This window comes from Setaria viridis, chromosome 8 (assembly GCF_005286985.2).
Source record: "Setaria viridis chromosome 8, Setaria_viridis_v4.0, whole genome shotgun sequence".
Taxonomy (NCBI): Eukaryota; Viridiplantae; Streptophyta; class Magnoliopsida; order Poales; family Poaceae; genus Setaria; species Setaria viridis.
In genome coordinates, this window is record NC_048270.2 from 39,345,086 (window position 1) to 39,357,540 (window position 12,455).

The following is a 12,455-nucleotide window of genomic DNA, read 5'->3' on the forward strand; positions in this document are numbered from 1 at the left end:
TGATCGATCAGTTTTACACTCTGCAGAGGTCGCACATCTTTACCCACAAGTCACGTAAAAGTTCAAAAGAACTTTGGACCCAACCATGCGGTGTTTGCAAGGCACCATACCACACTTCCAAGGTGTGATTGCATAGGGACGCTACGAGGCCTTTACAAAGATTCATTAGTCAGTGGTAACCCGCTAAGGTTTCGGTGTCTGGCGTGCACAACCTATCACAGGACAATGATGGAACGACTCAGTCCCCCCTCTTGCCTAATCACGAGTAAGATTACTCCAGACTAAGGTTTCTAATTATTTAGCCAAGACCAGAGCCAATTAGTCTTGTGGTAGCACTATTTTCCTGGGTGGCTGTCCATGTTCCGATTAAACGTTTGTGATCTTGTATTAATGAAAGGTATAACAGAAGTAAAGCAAGATTAATCATTGAGTTCAGTTAAACCAACTTATCCTAAGTAGGAACTAAGCATGAGCTACCCAACATAAAAGTAAACCCAGTTGGTCAAGGCAAAGGTAAATTCAATCTAGGCAAACCTTAATTGGGACCCATCAATTTAATCTTAACAAGGGCATAGCATAATTGTTGAGTATGAGAAAGTAAAAGTGTATAGGACTGAGAAGTAGTGATCAAGGACACGACTTGCCTTCTTGGCCTTGCTCTTGCTGTTCGTACTCGTCGAAGGCTTGATCTTCAAATCCCCCGAATTGCTGAACGTCTATACACATCACACGAGCACATACAAGCAAACAAGGGCACAAAGTAAGAAAACAGTACACCAATCACAACTAAACAGATAAAACAAGCTTGAAAAATTAATCTACGCTTTAAACAAACACGTGGATTTAAAGAACGTGAAAAACGGAGTTAAGATGCAACAGATATGATTAAAACAAGATAAGAGGGCTTTTCTGTGAGAAAAACAAAACTTCTAGGGTCGAACTGCGGAAAACCGAGGGCTTATACGTGATTATGCCTAGAAACCGAAGGTTTAACACGCAAAAACACAACTTGGGATGGCGGGTTGATTTTACAGAAACTCAGGGTCTAAACCGAAAGAAAACAGGACCAAAACAAAATTATTTTTCAACTAGATTGGACTGCGGGTTGATTTATGGAAAAGGCCAGGGCTTAAGTGCCAACAAGGTGCAGCGCGACGCGATTTACCGTTATGCGATCCGGTTGACTCGCTGCGGGCCGTCGGATTTGGATCTGACAGTCTCGGTCGTCGGCAACACCGAAGCGGCGGCGCACCAGTCAGCGGGCGGCTATGAGCAGCGGCGGTTCGTCGGAATTAGCCGATACGGCGCTCCGGGGCTCGGTTTCGCGCGCGGAAAACACAGGAAGCATGAGAAAAGAAAGGTGATCCCGTTTTGGTGGTTCACGATGAGCAAGGCTCACCGGAAGGCGGCGGCGGAGAGAGGGTGGCGGCGCTGGAGCTCTGGTGGCAGCGCTTGGTAGGGTTTCGGGGGCGCTATTGCGGCGTGCTCGAGGTCGCAGGGGGGGGGAGGGGGGCAGCGGGGCGGCGGCTTATATAGGAGCGGAGTCCGCTGGCGGTCGGAGTGGAGTCCTAGCCGGATACGGCCGGAGGACGGGGATGAGGGATAGGTCCCAGCTGTTAGACATCTTTACCCACAACTCGCGTAAAAGTTCAAAAGAACTTTGGACCCAACCATGCGGTGTTTGCAAGGCACCATACCACACTTCCGAGGTGTGATTGCATAGGGATGCTACGAGGCCTTTACAAAGATTCATTAGTCAGTGGTAACCCGCTAAGGTTTGGTGTCTGGCATGCACAACCTATCACAGGACAATGATACAACGACTCAGTCCTCCCTCTTGCCTCATCACGAGTAAGGTTTCTAATTATTTAGCCAAGACCAGAGCCAATTAGTCTTGTGGTAGCACTGTTTTCCTGGGTGGCTCTCCATGTTCCGATTAAACGTTTGTGATCTTGTACTAATGAAAGGTATAACAGAAGTAAAGCAAGATTAATCATTGAGTTCAGTTAAACCAACTTATCCCAAGTAGGAACTAAGGATGATCTACCAAACATAAAAGTACACCCGGTTAGTCAAGGCATAGGTAAATTCAATCTAGGCAAACCTTAATTGGGACCCATCAATTTAATCTTAACAAGGGCATAGCATAATTGTTGAGTACGAGAAAGTAAAAGTGTATAGGACTGAGAAGTAGGGATCAAGGACACAACTTGCTTTCTTGGCCTTGCTCTTGCTGTTCATACTGCTCGAAGGCTTGATCTTCAAATCCCCCAAATTGCTGAACGTCTATACGCATCACACGAGCACATACCGAGGGCTTGTACATGATTATGCCTATAAACCGAAGGTTTAACACGGAAAAATGCAACTTAGGATGGCGGGTTGAATTAGAGAAACTCAGGGTCTAAACCGAAAGAAAGCAGGACCAAAACACAATTATTTTTGAACTAGATTGGACTGCAGGTTGATTTGCGGAAAAGGCGAGCGCTTCAGTGCAAAAGAGGCGCGGCGCGACACGATTGAGTACGCGATCCGGTTGACTCGCTGTGGGCTGTCGGATTTGGATCCGACGGTCTCGGTCGTCGATGACACCTAAGCGGCAGCGGACCAGGCGGCGGGCGGCGACGAGCGGCGGCGGTTTGCTGGAATTAGCCGATACGGCGCTCCGGGGCTCGATTTCGCGCGCGGAAAACACCGGAAGCATGAGAGAAGCAAGGCGATCCCTTTTCGGCGGTTCACGGTGATCGAGGCTCACTGGAAGGTGGTGCTTGGCGGCGGAGAGAGGGTGGCGGCACTTGCTGGGGTTTCGGGAGCGCTGTTGCGGGGTGCTTGAGGGGGGGGGGGGGGGGCGGCGGCTTATACAGGGGCGGAGTCCGGGCGCGGTCGGAGTGGAGTCCCGGCCGGAGCACGGGGATGACGGGTAGGTCCCACTCGTCAGACCTGCGGAAGGAGGCCGCTGCCGCTGGGCAGGCCGACGGAGTGGGCCGAGCGAGCGACATGGGCTGGCAAGGGAAAAAGGGAAAGCGGCAGCTTCGCGGGCCGAAGGAAAAGGCGGAGCGGGCCGGGGGAGGTAGCGGCGCTGTGCTGCAGGGAAATAGGATCCGGGCTGAAAGAGAAAGGAGGAGGAGAAGGATGCAGCCCAGGAGGACGAAGAGAAAAGAGGAAAAGAAAGATTTTTGAAATTGAAATTGAAATTGAGATTCAATTTTCATTCAAACACAAGCAATCAAAATAAATGCACCAGCATGCAATGCACAAAGAACTCCTATGATGGTTTAATTTAATTTAGAGAAAATAAAATTAAATGCCTAGAAATTTAAATGACATCCTAATTGAGCAAATTTTAGTGTATTTAAATTCTTTAAAAAATTTGGGTGTTACAGGGCACCAGATGATCCGACGCCTATCTCAAGTGACCATCGGATCATCCAATGCTTACATATTTTACTAGCCGTTGTAGCGAAGGCTCTTTGAGATCCATGGGCTATTTATGCCCTCTCCACTCGCCCATTCAGAGGTGCTGGATTGTCCATACATCGATTGAAGACCAAGGCCCATCAAGAACACATCCATGCCACCAAAAGTGCAAAAGCGATAATCCAAGGCTTAGCACGAGCTAAGAGATTGATTAGCTCTAGGATAGGCCTAGAGAGAGTAGTGCCAGGTGTTGCTACCTTGTGATTGGTTCAAGGAGTGATCCACTATTGTAAGCTTGGGGCGCCGGCACCTTGGGGTCTTGGTGGCTCTCCGGCAAGTCTTCGACACCCCAGCTCAGTGTGGAGCAGCGTCGACAGCCGGATGCGGGGGACAAGAAGACTCCTTCCTTCGTGGAGCAGCTCCATGGTGAAGACGACGTCAAGGTGACCGAAGGGGGGTAGTAGTGAGCATTGCATTTGTGGATAGCTTGTCATCCGGCTTGGCTAGAGCCTTTGTAGCGAGCCCAAGACCTTGACCGGGAGAGACTTGGTGAGTAGGAGCTTGTCCTTGGTGGAGCTCCAACGCATGGACTAGGGGTGGCATTTGGCTACCGATACCATGTGATAAATCATCGTGCTAGGTTTGCATCTTTTCTAACCCACTCCTTTACATTTCCGCACTACATTCTCGCAACTTGAGTGCCTTTAATTACTTTCCAGAGTAGTACCTTGTTAGGATTGGCTCTAGGTTGCAAAACTCTTTGTGGGTGGGAAGTTTCACTAGATCAACCATAGATGCACATGTAGATAGCATGATCTAGTTTAGGTTTGGAAGCAAGTAGTGGAAGTCATAGGCCAAGGATTTTAAGCTAGCCTAATTCACCCCTCCCCTTCTTATGGTACGAGCATCGATTCCTTTCAATTTGCTTTAGCACCATGAAGGCAATAGTCATCCATCTGCACCATGATCATAGAGCAATGCAAAACCACGAGAGAAACGAAACGGCTGCTCTTCCTTCATTTTATTCCAATTAATATGGACGTGGAGGTTACAGGACACACCATGCTAGCTGTGGCGCCGGCAACAGGGAAACAAATCCAAGAAAGCAATGCGGACATTTTATTCTACTTTTTTATGCAGAATATATGGAGGCACCAGCCAGCCCAGCAACAACGACAATGGCGGCTACTTGGTATACTCGATGGCCCAGAAGTTGGCGTAGATGTAGGTGGACTTGACGCTGGTAAACCCGGCGCCCTTGGCGAGCTCCACAAACTCCCTCTCGTACCTCTCCTTGCCGTCGGGGCTGTACGCGAGCAGGCACACGTCGACGCCGATCAACCCCTGCGCGCTGTTTGTGGCATCCGGGTTCACCGGCAGGATGCACTCGACACTGATGAGCTTGCCGTGCGGAGGCAGCGCCTCGTAGCAGTTCTTGAGCAGCTTGGCGCAGTGGTTGTCGCCCCAGCAATTGAGGATCCACTTCATGAGGATGGCGTCGCCGGAGGGCACCTTCTCAAACATGTCGCCTCCCACGTGCTGCACCTGCACGTCGGGGTAGGCCGGCGCCTCGGAGATGACGTGGGGAAGGTCGAAGTTGATCCCTTGAATGGTCGGGTACCTGGAGGTGATGGCATGGATGGTGGAGCCGAGGCCGCCGCCAACGTCGACGAGGGTGCGGACGCCGTCGAAGCCCGTGTAGAGCTCCAAGAGCTTCTTGGTGAGGATGACGGAATGCTGCTTCATGGCCTCATTGAAGACCCCGTTGAAGCGTGCGTCAGTACCGGCGTAGTCGAACCAGGAAGGCGTCCCAAACGCCCTGTTGAATGGGCTGCCACCCTCAAGGACCGCGTCCGTCATGTAGCTCCAGGCGTGCATGAAGAGCTTGTCGTTGGCGAGGAGGTGGAACGGAGCCATGGAGACACCATCCTCGTTGGGGGTGAGCCACTTGCACACTGGCGCGGCGCTGTACTGGCGGCACAGGCTGCCATCCTCGCCCTCGTCCACCACGCAGGACACAACTTTGTAGGACGCCAGAAGTCGCAGCAAGCGATCCACCATGGACGGCGCGGCGGGGTTGGCCTTGGAAGGCAGCTTCGCGGCCACCTCCTTGGGAGTGAGAGCCTTCCCGCTGGCGCCCACAAGGGTCTCGAGCAGGCCCAGCTCAATGGCAGTTCTTAGCGTCATCGGCAGGATGGCCGACGACACTAGCTGCAGAGCGTGCATGCATGTCTCCTCGTCGGCTATGGCCATGTCCGCGGCGGAACCCATCTACCTCCCGGGATTGGAGCTCAACTAACTGATGAAGGTGTGTGTAGCTTGTTGTTGTGATTGCTGGTGGCTGAATGATCGATGAGGCGAAAGGGGCCGTTTATATAGAGCTTCGAGCTAGGCTTTGTTCACCAACCTGAAAATCATGCATTCTTTGACAAGTATGGGATTGCTTGTATGGTGTGAGAGCTAGCAGCTAGCGTGGCAGTGATTGTTTATTATATTTCTTATTACCCCATGCAAAACCTCCCTCCTAATAAGATCGTGATGCACGAGGCTGAATACTATATTGTTTTGTCTGCAGTCTAATCGATTTGGAATCTGCAAATATGATCAATTCACGACATTGGAGATGGTCGGCGCACGAAATGCCACCGGGACACAACGAGGAGTGGCAGTCCAATTGAAACTTTCAGAGAAGCACCTTGTGCCCTTTGAGAATCTGTTTTGCATTAGATCAAGGTTGAGATGGTTTCACGTGCGTGATGGACATGGCTTCGCTACTGCACAACTGTTTTTCAAGAATCAAGATATTCTGCATGGGATGTCCTGCGTCTCTGGTGTCGGTGCAATCTTTCTCCTGTTGAACACGTACACTAGCGTCTGATGCCAGAGTGAGGTGGATCGGGTGGATCAAGGCTACGGCGTAGCACATTATCAAGGCTCGGGCGGCCAGAGCAAGAACACGAGCTGGCCGACCGTAGAGGGAAGACGCAACCGGCACTCGCAGAATCTACGTGGCTCCCCTTGGTCGTTCTTTGTCTCACCCTATGGGTATCGTGGAGGCACGGCGCCAGGCTGGCGGCACGGTGTAGCCTCAATTCAGAACTTTCCTAGCCAGGGCGTGGCCGAGGGCGATTGGTTGCTCAACCTGATGAGAACTTGGGTGGGTGCTCCTGCATGGGAGAGAATAGGGTGACGGATGAGAATGCAGATGAGGGACGGGGCTCAGACGAGGGGTGGGTTGGAGACATGTTTTCACTGTTGAACTCTTAGCGTCAAGATGAGAGGTGAGATGAGATACCGGTAGGACCTGCTCTTACCATGGCACTTCAGCAACCCCACCCCAACCCCGCGCGCAAGTCAAAATTTGAGGACCATCTGTACAATACGTGTGCAAACAAAACCATAATTTTACTAGTATTGAGGGATTTTAGTTATTTCTTCTAAAAAATCTCTTGGGAATCGAAATCGTATTTTTGTAGTACAACATATATAGAAAATAAGTATTGTTCACAAATAAACTGCCCTATACTTGGTTTTTGTTATTATTTTATTTAATCTTAAGATTTATATCTGCATAAAAAAGTAATTTAGTATCTTCAAATATGGAAACGTGGTCTTAGGAATAGGGCTCATATTTTATTCTTGAGCATGCCTAGTGGAAAAATAATATCTAAAAAACTGCAAAGAAATTTAATACCTAAGCCTTCGATCCGCTCTACTTTTTGTATACTAGTTTACCTGCAATCCACTGGCTTGCACATTATATTTCATCATACGAAAATGTCTGAGATTGTGAACGGAAGCAATTTCATCTGTCTGCAACCCTGCATAGCATGTGACACCCAGAGCTCCTGACACAAGCGCGTGAGCACCTTCTCCGACATGCGCACATGATGACCGCATGCACCCATATTATACATAGTTTATTATATTTTTGGCTGGGATATGATAATCATTAATTATTACTTGTAAAGATTGGAAACGTTACAAACGATTGTAGAAAAAATGCGAGTCACCAGGAAGGTAGGTAGTAGAGCATGCCGTCAGTGTCTTTCCTGTGACCTGTGTTCGTGGTGCACATGGCAGAATGCACAGTCTATACATAGGAACCAGAAGTTGGCTTCGAAACCAAATCACTCATTAGTCCTTCAGTACTGCAGTGAACGCTATCTAGCTAGCTAATTTCCCCTTGAAATCAGTTTTCTTGCGTGGCCATGGGTAGCCTTCCACTTGAAGCTTGGACATGAGGCGGTGGTGTGCACTCTCGCTGCCGCGCGCGACCGTGCACTCAGCAAGCTCGGACATGAGGGCATCCTCAAGCTTGTCGTGTATGCCTCGGACCAGACCCACGCAACCTTCCAGAAGGGCGCGAGCATCGTCGGCATCCCTCCAGCAAACTTCCGCATCCTGCGGACTTCGGCAAACTCGGGATACGGCCTGACCGCCACCATCGTCCAAAGAGCAATCGAGGAAGACGTCGCCCGCGGGCTGGTTCCCCTTTACCTCTGCGCCACCGTCGGCACTACTGGTCTGGGGGCCATTGACCGAGTGCGCGAGCTCGGCCATGTTGCCCGACGTTATGGTAATTCATTCAACCTCCCTCTCTTATACGGTGACACTAAATACGTAGAAATGGAATGCGCTATGCGGTCACAGGTCACGATTTCATGCTCACTTAACAATCAACAATCAGTTCCTATAACCATCTGACAAGAATACATGTTTTACAGGAACCTGGCTGCACATCGACGCAGCCTACGCCGGAAGCGCAGCCATTTGCCCGGAGTTCCAAGGTCACCTCGACGGCGCCGAGCTCGCGGACTCGCTGAGCATGAACCCACATAAGTGGTTCCTCACCAACATGGACTGCTGCTGCCTCTGGGTGGCGAACCCTACCACCATGACCGACGCACTGTCCACTGACCCGGAGTACCTCAAGAATGTCGGCACCGCGTCTAAGATGGCGGAAACGGTCGACTACAAGGACTGGCAGATCGCGCTGTCACGCCGCTTCCGTGCCATCAAACTCTGGGTGGTGCTACGGCGCTATGGAGCGGCGGGAATGCGCGCGCACATACGGAGGCACATCCAGATGGCAGAGTGGTTCGAGCACGTCGTGGCGGCGGACGAGCGGTTTGAGGTCGTGGTGCCAAGGAACTTCTCCTTGGTGTGCTTCCGCCTCCGCCCGCGGTTCATGGCGGATAAAGCTGTGGAGGCCCTGAACCGCGACCTCCTCGCAGCGGTGAATGCAAGCAGCCGGGCGTTCATGACGCACTTCGTCGTGGACGACAAGTTTGTGATCCGCCTAGCCGTGGGTGGGTCAATGACAGAGATGCGGCACGTCCGGGCCGCGTGGGAGCTTCTCAAGGAGAAGGCCAACGACTTGATCGCCACCGGTTGTTAGTTATTGCTCATTGCTAGTGCTATACCATGCATGGCCAGCAACAGAAGCTGAGCATTCTATTATTGCTTCCATTCGTAGTTAGAGCACACCATGAATGCAATAGTCAATCCATCTGAACCATGAACATTCACTATGACCATGTATGCGACACAATATACATAACTGCTACTGCCGATATTGGATTCTATTTCTGGAGAAGCGGCTGCTTCTACGGAGCAGGCCGATTGAATTTTAAGTATGTTATGATACTTGTAAAAAATCGATGCTAGGCATGGATTCCTGGAAGGGGCCCGTCACAACTCACAATGGAAGGGACCCGTCATAACCAACCTCGTTAATACAAAAGAAACATCAGGCGAAACAAATGGACGCTAAGCCACACACCTGAACAAATTTTACCTGAAATTTGCAACACGTCAAGAATGCTTATCACTCAACCGTCTCACATCTCTTTTGTTTAAGGAAACCAGGCTCGTTACTACAAAATGAACACCCCGCCCCATAACACACCCCGAGCGGCGCCAGCGGGGATCCTTTTCTTTGAACCGATTCTAACCTCATCACTTGCCCCCTCCTTACGAAGTTAGCGAGTAACCGATGTCGACTATCATGAAGGTGTCCATTTTGTTGTTTTGCAGGAAAGGACTCGTTAAGTTAAGCCCCCCCGGAGCTCCCAGCATTTTTGGCTTCGTGAAGACTACATAACCGAAAGGCGAAGTCAACTGGCTCCGACTAAAGAGGGTGGGATGTCAACTGAAGGCTGCCCGGCCTTAACGAAGCCTACAAATGAAAAAGAAGACAGTCAAGGTGGCCCCGAAACCGCTTTACAGCAGGATGGCTCCGCAATAGGAATCTAGTATAAGGCTGTATATGTAATTTTACCATGACAGCGACGTCTCGAATGAGAACCAAGTTACTGTCTTGTACGGAATATTCTTGGGATGTAGTGGTTGCATATCGGTATAACGGGGATGCGGAAATGTAACTTTATAGCTCTATAAAGGGAGGCGAACCGTCCTCCCTAAGGACACGAATCTTTGTTAGGATAGCCACTGTAATGTCTGTATGAACCACTGTTATCTTCGTTCACTGTATTCTCATCATTGTCTGGGAATCCCCCAACATTTGGTGCCCACCGTGGTTTAACTCGTTAAACAGCCCACGATGCCACCACAACGCAAAAAGAGACCTGCAACTCAGAGGGAAGACAACACAGAAGAAGCCAACCAGCTCACGGCCCCCGAAGCCACACATCAAATCCTCCCCGACAAGGCGGAGCGTCTTGCAAGAGTCGAGAAAGCCCTAAGGGCCAAGGCAATGAGCAACCAGCCCGCAAACGAAGTCAACCACCAAAGCCACCAACCTGTGGCAAATGAAGTTGCCAACTGTGTTGATGCTCACCAGTCTGCAACACCCGAAGCTACTGGCCCATCTAGCCTGAACAATGAACTAGACTCAGTTCTCCAAAAGATAGAAGAGGTCAAAAGAAAGAAGGAACAGTTGGCACGACAAGTGCAACACCAGAAAGAGGCTGCGGCCAGGCTATCAAAGTTGAACGAGGCTAGGCGGCAACTAGAAGCACTACAGGAAGAAGTCGCAGAGCTCGAAAGCCCCCTCGAGAATGCAAACCAGGCCGCAACTTATTTTTATCAAAGTCCCACTGTCGATCAAGCACAGCTTCAACCCAGCATCAACTTCGGCCAAGGCATCCAGCACCACTCACCAGGGGTGTCCCTTGTTGTCGACCCAACTTCACCGCTCTCAATAGGGCTACAAACTGCACCATGGCCGACGACCTACAAACCAACCACCTTGCCCAAATTCAACGGGCGCACCGACCCGCGGCAATTCTTAATGAGTTATGAAGCTGCAGTAGCTTCGGCCGGAGGGGATGATGTCGTCCTCACCAAATCCTTCATAATTGCCTGCGAGGGCGCAACGCTAAATTGGTATTCGCTGCTCCCTCCACACATGGTGATCAACTGGCACGACCTCAAGATGAAGGTCACTCAAAATTTCTAGGGTTTCCACCACCCTCACACGGCCTAGGCAGACCTCTTTCAGTGCAAGCAAAAGCACAAGGAACCGCTTGCAGAGTATGTAAGAAGATACGTTCAACTTTGTTCTCAAGCACCGCAAATTGAGGAGTCTGTAGCAATATCCACTTGCATCGTGGGCCTAACCCCCAGCCCAACAGCCTCAAAATTGTTAAGGAAGGAGCCTAAAACCATGACTGCCCTCTTCAGCAAACTCGATGAATACATCAGGTCCGATGAGGACCACCGCCGAAGAGTGGCGGAACGTAACAAAGAGAGACAAAAAAACCAAAACCGAAGCTGGCAACCTTCGCCTTACAACAAGCCTCAAAACCCAAATCAAAACCAAAACCGCATCATGAACATCGAGGGAAGCCAAAACCAAAACCAGAGCCAAAGCCAAAACAACAGCACCCAAAGAGGGGGCCACTCTGGCAAAGGACGAGGTCGAGGCAAACAACCAAAGTCGTTTTACTGTGTCAACCATGGCCATCAGAATCATCACAACACAGAGTGGTGCCCCAAAAAGAAGCAGGAAGAGAGAAAAGCTGCATAAGAAGCTGCAAGGACAGCCGCGCAGACACCCAAAACAATCCACCACACAGCCTTTTACCCACACCCAACCTTCTACCACAATCAACCCAGCTTCGCCAACTTCCCGCAACCAATAAATTGGCCTCTTCCACCGCACATACAACCCTACCACCAAACAATTCCACAGCACCCCAATCCCAACCCGCCTCAGAAGCCCCAAGAAACTCTACCTCCACCCCCAAGCATGCCAGCTATAATACCCAAGCCAGAACCCAACACGCAAAACAGCAACCAAAATTCCTTACCCTCCTTCGGGATGATAATGCCAATCACCGGGGGCTCCTCGCTAGAGTTTGAAAGCAAGAGATAGAAACAGAACTACTTCAGAGAGGTCAATGTGATCATTCCCGATGGACCTCCAGCAAAGCCAGAATGGGCACACATGCCCATAACCTTCACCGAAGAGGATTTCAACCTCAAGACAACCTCGCACAACGATGCGATGGTCATCAAAGCACTGATAGCAGGCTGGACAGTGGGGAAAGTCCTGGTAGACACAGGCAGCTCCGTGGACATTCTCTTCGCAAATGCATTCAGAGAAATGAATATTGACATGAACACGCTCGACCCAAGGGATGTCCCGCTCCTTGGCTTCGGCGGAAAGCCCGTGAAGGCCTTGGGAAAAATCGCCCTCCTAGTCTCGTTCCGAGACCGAGATAATGCGAGGACAGAACACATCACCTTCGACGTAGTGGAAATGCATTATCCCTACAATGCAATACTCAGCCGTGGCTTCATCACCAAAATGGACACAACAATCAGGTAGTTGTACCTATGCATGAAAATACCCGCCCTCAAAGGGGTCATAACGGTGTACGGTGATCAGCAAATGGCAAGGAACATAGAAAAAGGGGTAGCCCCGGGCCAAAAGAATGTCCACCATCTAGCCTCGTCAAACGAAGCCGAAAACATAGCAAAGCAAAAGGCCCACGACGAGCCTAAGAGAGCTAAACAAAAGGTAAAAATCAGTGCGGATGGCAAAACAAAGCGGGTACCTCAAAACATAG

At 50.4% G+C, this 12,455-nt stretch overlaps 3 protein-coding genes across 3 annotated transcripts; 2 read left to right on the forward strand and 1 right to left on the reverse strand.

Moving 5' to 3' along the window:
• Positions 1–4,517: 4,517 nt before the first annotated feature.
• LOC117866387 (tricetin 3',4',5'-O-trimethyltransferase) lies at positions 4,518–5,782 on the reverse strand. Its single transcript, XM_034750581.2, has one exon. It carries the CDS (start codon positions 5,686–5,688, stop codon positions 4,603–4,605), a length of 1,086 nt encoding a protein of 361 aa, XP_034606472.1. The 5' UTR covers positions 5,689–5,782; the 3' UTR covers positions 4,518–4,602.
• A 2,271-nt stretch (positions 5,783–8,053) lies between these two features.
• Positions 8,054–8,951, forward strand: LOC117866389 (phenylacetaldehyde synthase). Its single transcript, XM_034750584.2, has one exon. It carries the CDS (start codon positions 8,246–8,248, stop codon positions 8,816–8,818), a length of 573 nt encoding a protein of 190 aa, XP_034606475.1. The 5' UTR covers positions 8,054–8,245; the 3' UTR covers positions 8,819–8,951.
• A 2,879-nt stretch (positions 8,952–11,830) lies between these two features.
• On the forward strand, positions 11,831–12,214 carry LOC140220323 (uncharacterized). The gene has a single exon (XM_072290341.1). The coding sequence runs from the start codon at positions 11,831–11,833 to the stop codon at positions 12,212–12,214; it is 384 nt and encodes a 127-aa protein (XP_072146442.1).
• The last annotated feature ends 241 nt before the right edge of the window (positions 12,215–12,455 follow it).